The sequence below is a fragment of the Raphanus sativus genome, unplaced genomic scaffold (assembly GCF_000801105.2).
Source record: "Raphanus sativus cultivar WK10039 unplaced genomic scaffold, ASM80110v3 Scaffold0075, whole genome shotgun sequence".
In the NCBI taxonomy this organism is placed as follows: Eukaryota; Viridiplantae; Streptophyta; class Magnoliopsida; order Brassicales; family Brassicaceae; genus Raphanus; species Raphanus sativus.
This window is the reverse complement of record NW_026615397.1, coordinates 56331-65141: the sequence shown is the minus strand read 5'-3', so window position 1 is coordinate 65141 and position 8811 is coordinate 56331. Positions and strand designations below refer to the sequence as shown.

The 8811-nt window shown below is 33.8% G+C and overlaps 1 protein-coding gene across 1 annotated transcript; it reads right to left on the bottom strand.

Annotated features, from left to right (window-relative positions):
- Positions 1-954: 954 nt before the first annotated feature.
- LOC130501000 (uncharacterized) lies at positions 955-4598 on the bottom strand. Its single transcript, XM_056995911.1, has 7 exons — positions 3684-4598; positions 3007-3582; positions 2749-2862; positions 2245-2370; positions 1839-2182; positions 1654-1735; positions 955-1572 (listed from the first exon to the last, which is right to left on the bottom strand). The coding sequence occupies exons 1-7, from the start codon at positions 4596-4598 to the stop codon at positions 955-957; spliced, it is 2775 nt and encodes a 924-aa protein (XP_056851891.1).
- Positions 4599-8811: the final 4213 nt, after the last annotated feature.

Sequence of the window (8811 nt, the reverse complement as noted above, 5' to 3'; positions counted from 1 at the left end):
AGTGATTAGATTTTGTAAACGAATAAGCGTATGTAATATATTCCACTTAGGTAGAACAGATGTTATATATCTACTATTTACAGGCCTATGGTTTAGATATGTGTCTTACAGGGAATCCACATGGAGCTGTGTCAGACTATGGCAGACTATGTCAGACTGTCGAGATTAGAATATTTGGTATTTTGTATGGTGCACAAAATATTTCTTATTGTGGCTGTGATATGATAAACGTATGATTACTTTGTAGAGTGTGACAAATAGTATGTGATGTTTATCCTGATTTAAAAATGTCTATTTATATATTGGGAATATATGTTCATTGAAGGAGTTTTGAAAACTGGATAATGTTCTTTGACAGACGACAAAAAGCATATAAAACCGGTTTTTCGTTTTCCAATGCTGAAATAATATAACAACACCACCGTCTTAATATAATATATTGGGATTAATGGAACTATATTATGTTTTGTATACTAATTAAATAATCGTAAATATTATATTGGAAGTATTTCAAATTGAATATGTACTATTAAGGCGTTGTTCGGAATTTGAACTGAAAATGTACCATTTGAAGAAGTATTTTGAATCTGGAATATATTCAGTAAACCCAGACAATTGAAAATATAACCGGTTATTCCTCATCTACATTTATCCATTATTTTAAGGTCACCAATTTATGATGACTAATATCTTTCGATTAAATTGGGTTTCATATTAACACTTACTAATACATTTGCCTTAATAGTAGACACAAATTTGTGTCCAATTTACTGAATAGGAGTTCAAATAAAGTAGTACATAAACCGATAAACGTTTCACACTCGAAATACAAAATAGTTTGCGATCGTAGTTGCTTGCATTCAACGAAATAGATAAACAGTAGATAAACAAACATTTCTTAGATATAAGTTGTGAGAATTTCAGATATACTTCTTACTTCACTCGACTAGTCTTCTACAGCTTCTCATGTAGTTCATACAACATCACCACAAGTCTTTGCGCTTCTTCCTTGAGAGTAGTAGGAGTGATAGACCTGCAGATTTCAATCCCAAACCTTGCATGCGTTTGCATGAGCAATATGGATGTTAGGGCAGAGTGTGAGCGGTTGCTGTTATGACGCACCACATTAGGCCTCTCTATCACAACAGCAGGATAAGAAGCAGTAGTGGAGAGCACTCCGGTACGCCTCAAAAGTGGGGGGATCATATCTCTGAAGGGTTGGAGTTGTTTCGCCAATTCTTCATCAGACCGGAGCCCCATATTGCACTCAAGAACAGTTAACTTCCACGCTTTCAGGTCGAAACACACAACAACCCAGTCTTTGTTCCCTAGATCAAACGGAAAGTAGTGATGAGTGAAAGGTGCCATTGTCGGCTCGTCCTGACCAAGATAGTGAACAAGATCTTTGGGAAAATTATATGACTCTTGTGATCTTGAACGCTCAAACTTTGGATAATGCTTCAACAACAACACAACATATCTGGTGTCAAGAAAGTTGGGACTTCTCTCACGGCTACAATTCGGTGCACTGTTGTATGTGGTCCGTACAAACCTCACCAAGATATCAATAATCTGTATATTTAAAAACAAAACAGGATTCAAAATGTATATCCACGATTGTAGCTGAGAAAACTGAATATAAAGAAGACATACCCTAGCTGGTAAGGAACGGCTGAGTTCTACGATTCCCGTGATGTCCTTGGAAGTTACTGCCAGCCCGGCAACATTTATAACACTTATATATTCAAACAAAAACATATTTAACAATAGCGTATTAGATATCCAGGTTTTCAAATTATTACAAAATATATAATATAAGAGGCATTGAGGTAACTTACAAGTTGTTGCTTAGTTTACCAACGAGCTTTGTGTATTTGGACATTACCAAATCAGGGCAGGAGTATGCAGTAAAAAAAGGGTCGGCTTCACGAGCTCGGGCAAGTGTATCATCCCCACTTTCAATCTCTTGTACATGTTCACCTGGAACCACCTTACTGCGTTTGCTTTTAGGACTTAGTGGAGGATGTGACGGGTCGTCTGTTGCTTCTTCTTCCCTATGTTCTGGAACTGTGTCAATCATATCTTCTGTGGCTACCGGAAGCGATGGATATGGAGATGGAGCCTGTAAAATGGCGGTTGTTGTGATTTCTTCTGTGGCTACCGGAAGCGATGGAGATGGAGCCTGTAAAATGGCGTAGGTCATACCACATTCATGCTTATTATATTGACAATGAATTAACATACCACAGTTTTCGAGCCACCAAAGTTAGTCTCAATATTGTCTGAACCATAGTGGACATTATGAGATCCTTCTGACAGCTCTCCAATGATCTTACGTGAAACATTGGCCCCATTCACCTCTGCTCTTGACTGTAAATTGACACACAACATATTTAAATTGATTAACATATTTAATAACTGAGGACAAACATACATAATGAAATTTATTGGCTAAATATCCCCAGATAATAACCTTGGTATCGAATTTGGTTTTTGCACGGTTAACTGAGATATCAAATTATCAAGATAGCAGGTTGATACATTGATTATCGAGTTTTTAAATATTATTTACAAATTTAAATTCTCATAACCGGCACAATAACAAGTCAACATGTTCGAAATCACTTATTACCCCTAACATATTAATTAATTTTCATGTTTGAAATCACTTATACGAAAAACATAGTAAATCCATTTATTGTGGTTAAAATCACTTATACCACTAAAAAATTAATTCATTATACATACCGAGACCATAGAAGATTCTTTGGTGTGGCTATTGGCTGATAAGAAGTCAGCCTCGAAGCCCTGATCATTGTTATTCAAGCGTGAAGTAGAATTAGCTACCCTCCCATGAGACCCCTGTCAATCAACCCCAATCCAAAAACAAAAATATATTGTTATACATATCCGGTTTTACCATCATATGATGGTTGATACCAGTTACTATATATTGGTATCGGATATTACAATCGCAAACGGCAAGTTCTAGTATTTTTCAATTACCTCCAACACTGATGTTGATCTTCTGTCGCCATTGGGTTGACTGTTGTCACCATTTTCTTCCTCATTTACCTCAGTGTTTAGGTTCCCCCCAGGTTTCTGTGTTCTGAGGTTTGGGTTGGCCTCACCGTCCATGGAAGACCGCATGATATCATCCTTGAAGGTTTGAAGCTGATTATTGACTGAAACCATGATAGTGGTCTCCAAGGAGTCCACTTGAACAGCCGTTTTTTCGGCAACTGATACAGCTTTGGCCACATTCGCATCAACTCTTTGGAGCTCCGTTTTGAGAATAGACATCACAATGCCTGCAATACGGTTGTCGTCGTCCGTTTCCTTGTGTGTAACCGGGTTATTTTTCCGCTTCTTCTTACCCACCTCCTTTGCTATGTCACGCAATCTCTCAACGTCAAGTTTGGTAGCGCCACCTTTGAACATCGTAGCCGTGAAAGAGTAACCTTCTGCTAGAAGCTTCAGAAGAATATCTACTTTAACGTCGCACACCTCGTCTGCCCATACAAGTATAACGTTATCTATTGGTCTATCCGGATCATCAGGGATAATGCTTCTAACCAAAACCTGAAATATTAAAGCTTAACTGTTAACCAACAACACAAATTTAACAAAAATATCGAGTGTTTGTTATTACTAAAACGGAGGACTCAAAAACATCAACTTACATCAGTTTTTTTGTCCTCTTTGCGAGCATGCCCGGGGCTCAGTGTCTTTTGTTTGTTCCTCTTCTTCACGATATCATCTCCATCGTCGCTGCTATCGGAATCAGAAGATGCACAAGTCTCCAAGACAACTTCGGTTAGAGATGGTACAGCCTCTACCATAACCAGTTGTAGTGCCAATGCAAACCCTTTCAGTGCTATTGTATCATTGGAGAAGGCGACCTCGTCTCTTTGCTTTATACTACCCATAAGCATTTCAAAAGCTAGGCGACCCCACGGATACGAAAAGAACTGGTCGAGATCTTTTGTTGCCTCAGCATGTTCTTTCATCATCTTCATTTTGAGGTTTGTGGAGAGGAGGACCGAAGAGACTATCGCGAGACAAGCCACCTTAATCCTTATGTCTGAATCGGTTATCGTTTTTTTCCTTAGCATCTTTAGGGCCGTCGAAACCCGAATCTCCTCTCTGTTCCCAAATAGCTCGGCCCAATAAGGTTTCTCCTTCATCTTCGACTTTGACTTCACCTTCGTCTTCTTCGGGTATTCACCGCAGTGGAGACCGGTTACAATCGCGAACTCGCGAAGAGAAAATTTTATCGGTTTCCCCGCAAACCGAAACCAAGCCTCATATTTTTTCTCCACCTTCAACTGTCTAGACAACATGTATCTAGCAAATCTACCCGAGAAACCCGGTTTCTCCGCGATGTCAACAATCTTACCAAAGGGAGACAAGCGCAATCTCTGGATCTCATCTTCTTCCAGGGAATCTAGTATGTGATTGATAGCCGTAGAGGATTGGTAGGTAAGAACTCTGACACCTACCGGTTCATCGCCCGCCGCAAACATCATCTCCGGAATGGGAAGGGGAGGTTCCGCAGGATCGCGAACTGGTTCATCGCGGTTGGGAGATTCGTCCATTTTCTGGACTTTTTTTCTTTTGGTGAACTTCAAAGTTTGAAGGTGAGAGAGTAATGAGAAGATGTGAGAGATGGCGTTATGTTCTATGGGAAACTCAAAAGGTTTTAGCATCTTTTGAAACAAAACCCTTCGTAATAATTACAGTCTCCTGCATTAAACTGACAACACGTAAAGTTCAGAGGCTGCTGCAATAGGCTGACCAGGAATAATTAAATAATGCGATTATTTACATTTTTATAACATTAGGATATTGCAGTTCGATCAAAGGTTCTCTAAAATATAATCAGGCCCACTTAACAATTTAAAAGCCCGTAGTATATAACCGTTACACGGCCCATGCTTAATTTGTGAGCATACGATGGCCCATTACTGAATTTGTGATCATTATTTTGAAAATAATGATCTCATCTTCAAAAATATCTTCTTCTCTCCTTTCTTAAAAATATCTTATCATCTGCGAAAATATCTTTTTGTTAATAAAATATTATAAAAGCACTAAAATATCTTCCTCTCTTCTCTTATGTTCATCACTTCACATCGCCAAAAATAACCGGTTTTCAATCTCTGTTGACTTTTTCAATAACCTGTTATATCGTCAAAACTGCCGGTTGCAGGTTACTCAATTTTGCCATACACGTGACTTCTCAAGGACAGAATCGTGAAGCCGTGCGTTAAGTTACATGGTTCTCCAATTAATAAAAAATTTGCACACTTCTGCAAATACCATCCAAAATTTTGATATTGAGCTAAATAGGCCTATATAAAAAACTAACACTATTTCATTGATCACACAATATCCAATAAATGAAAATATGTATTGAAATATGTAAACTACTTATATTGTGAAACAAATTCTTTTGATAAAATTACTTGCATTTGGAAAACAGAGAGAGTAACAATAATAATTTTGTGGTAAGTAAAAGGCTCAAAACATATCTCCCAGTTGATCAATATGACAAAGCTCAACATCTACCACGTGATTGCACATAAATATACTATATTGTTTTGTTGTCTTTTTCTCTTTTGTTTTCACCATGTAGTTTTATTATCTATATTGCTCAAATTAGTTTTTTTTTGGATAAATTAGAGGTGTCCGGCGGACCGAAATCCAACCGACTAATTCTTTGGAGACCTGTCCACCGACGCCAAACAGATCCGATTATTCGCAATGGAAATTAGATACTCATATCGCCTGGCCATACAAACGGATAAATCTGAATTTAGTAAGTTTTCGAACCCGGAGTGTTTAGCATCTTTCCAAGCTCGCCGTACCACTCGACCATGCTTGTGTGGTTCAAATTAGTTACTTGTTAGAATCAAATATTTTGTCATCTTTTTGATTCAGAATTTTTATTTTTATTTTCGTACATGGATATCGTTATGCTTCATTTAAATGAAGTTGGACGAGAAAAAATGATTTTTTTTTTGCTAACTTGTAAATATCATATAATGATGAGAAGATTTTACAAACTGCAGAATACTAAGCCTATTGCACTCTGGCAAAAACAAATAAAAACAGTGAAAAAAAACTGAAATTACAACACTGATGGTAGCTATCTAAGCTAGAGGAATAAGGTGCATAAGGCGGTTAAAAACTTTCCTAGTCTTCCTTGCCGTCATAGTATTCTTGACTTCCCTGTCTAGACCATATAATAAAACTGTTTCTGCAGTAGCTGTCTAGCTGAGACGTGGTTGTGAATCAGGTTGTTTCGATGCTTCCATACATGGGAGACCAAGGCGTGAGATAAAATGTTAATGGGACATCCAAATAAGTCTTTAATTTCAATGCATGGGAAATGAGATAACGTCGTGCTGAATTAGGTTACGGCTCCGAAATGCATACGCATGCAATTTCTAGATGATCTTAACCATTTTCTACTAACCAATTTTGGATTACGTAACATCATCTCACACCGAAAATGGTGTCTATATCTGATTTGTCTTTTAATGTATAAATACTATTCAGATGGCCTTACGAGTTAATCCCATTAACCGATTTGCAATTCTCCTTCAGCTTCTGTCGATCATACAGCAGAAAGGAGCACTTGTCTTTTTACATCAATTATGCGATGACTCTTATGTAGCTCACAACTAACTATACATTCAGACATGTTTTAGGGCTGCAGTGCACTTGTTAAGTCACTTACAGATTTTATTGTAAAAATTTACTGATCATATTTTATTTTTATTTAAATGTTAAATGACAACTTCATATTTAGGATAGAAAAATAGGTATTGGAGTCTCCATTCTTTTGTTTGAACAAAGGATATCTCAAGTCTTAACTAATATTGAATTGCTAGCTGAGCTAAACTATGGAGATTTCAATGTTCAAAAAAAAAACTATGGAGATTTCTCATTTATTCAAACTGTCTTCTAGACATAGAAATAGATATAAACATATTATTAACCGAGTATGATTTTCAACAACTTAGACCATCTCCACCTTTCTATAATAGAAATCTCTAAATAGAAAAAATAGAAATTAAGTTTTTGTTTCAATGTGTCTCTCTATAATAGAAGAATGCTATATTTGCCTCTATAAATAGATGAGTGCTATTTTTTCCTCTATATTTGAGGAAAAGTAGCATTCATCTATTTATAGAGGCAAATATATCATTCCTCTATTATAGAGAAACACATTGAAAAAAAAAAATCATCTCTATTTTTACTTCTATTTTAGAGATTTTTATTATAGAGATACTCTTATTGATCAAAATTAAGTTTATTTCCAGAAAAGCTATTTTTCTAGCAGACAATTACAAAGCATTAGGCTTGCTCGCTCTAACTCCCATTTTGAGAACGACATGGAAATTAGATTTCGCACACACATGAAAACAAAAAAAAATCAAATAGTTTAATTTCACATATACTGCAACATAAAACCAAAATGTTGTTGGTTATGTAATATAATATTTTTGCTTTCCTTGTCAACCGGGTCTACTATGTTAACCATTTGAGATGAAATCTAAATTTATATTGGCTAAAAGTAATTTAGTTTAACAGAAATCAAACGTGAACAGAAACCTGAAAAATTACTACTAGACTACCATTAGATTATATTTAGAGAAATTTGCCAAAATAGAATGAAAATTTACCATCTTTGTCTCATAGTAGAATAAAATCAGCAATAATTTGTCTTTATAGTATAAATTTTTCCATAATCCCAGAATTGACCTTTGATTAATCAAATAAATAACATTTTAAAAGTATTTAAATATTAAAAATAAAAATAAAAATTTAATTAAAATTATATATAAAAATATAATTTAAGTCGACATTTTAGAATATTTAATAAAATAATACATTTCACGTTTATTTTGTATTAATGTATTTTTTATAAAAATAATTAGATAAATAAATACATTTATAAAAAGAAATAAATATATAAATAAAAATTTAAGTAACATAAAGAGCACAAAAAGTTAAATATTTTTATATAAACTGTATATTTAAATTTACAAACATATTTTGCAAAATATATAGATTAAAGATATTTAATCGATATTCAACTATATTTAGTTATGTTAAATTTTTTTAAATTATTTAAATATCTTAAATTTTTATTTTAAAATTTTAAATGTTTAATCATATTTGATAATAATTTTGTAATTTAATTAGTTATAATAAATAACACTTATATTAATATGTTTACGATACTTATATACTTAAATTCAATTATTATTTAATACATAATTTTAGTTAAAAATAAAATATTCTCATACATAGCATGTATACTTTATATATTCCCCTTGATATACATAATTTAGTTTCAAATAATTATATGAATAAATATATTAATAAAATAAAAATAATTATACACATGTAATTTTTAGTCAAAATATGTATGTTTGTAAATATATAAAAAATGTTGAGTATATATATATATATATATATATTTGTAAATATATAAAAAATAAAAAATATATGTTTGTAACATTTTAGGCAAGTACAAAGATTAAAAATATTTTAATGATAGTTCTATGACCAAATATACGCGTTTTAGGAAGTTAGAATATTAAAAATACTTTTAGAATATTTTTAACTGAAATCTCCTTAATTTTTGAAAAAATCATGTTTTCTTATCCGTAAAAGTCAATTTCTACACTGCGTAGAACCAATACAGAAATTTCGAATGCAATTTCTATTCCATGAAACCGTTTGAGTAATGGATTTCGTATTCCGAGAATTCTAGAATACTTAATAAAAGTAAAA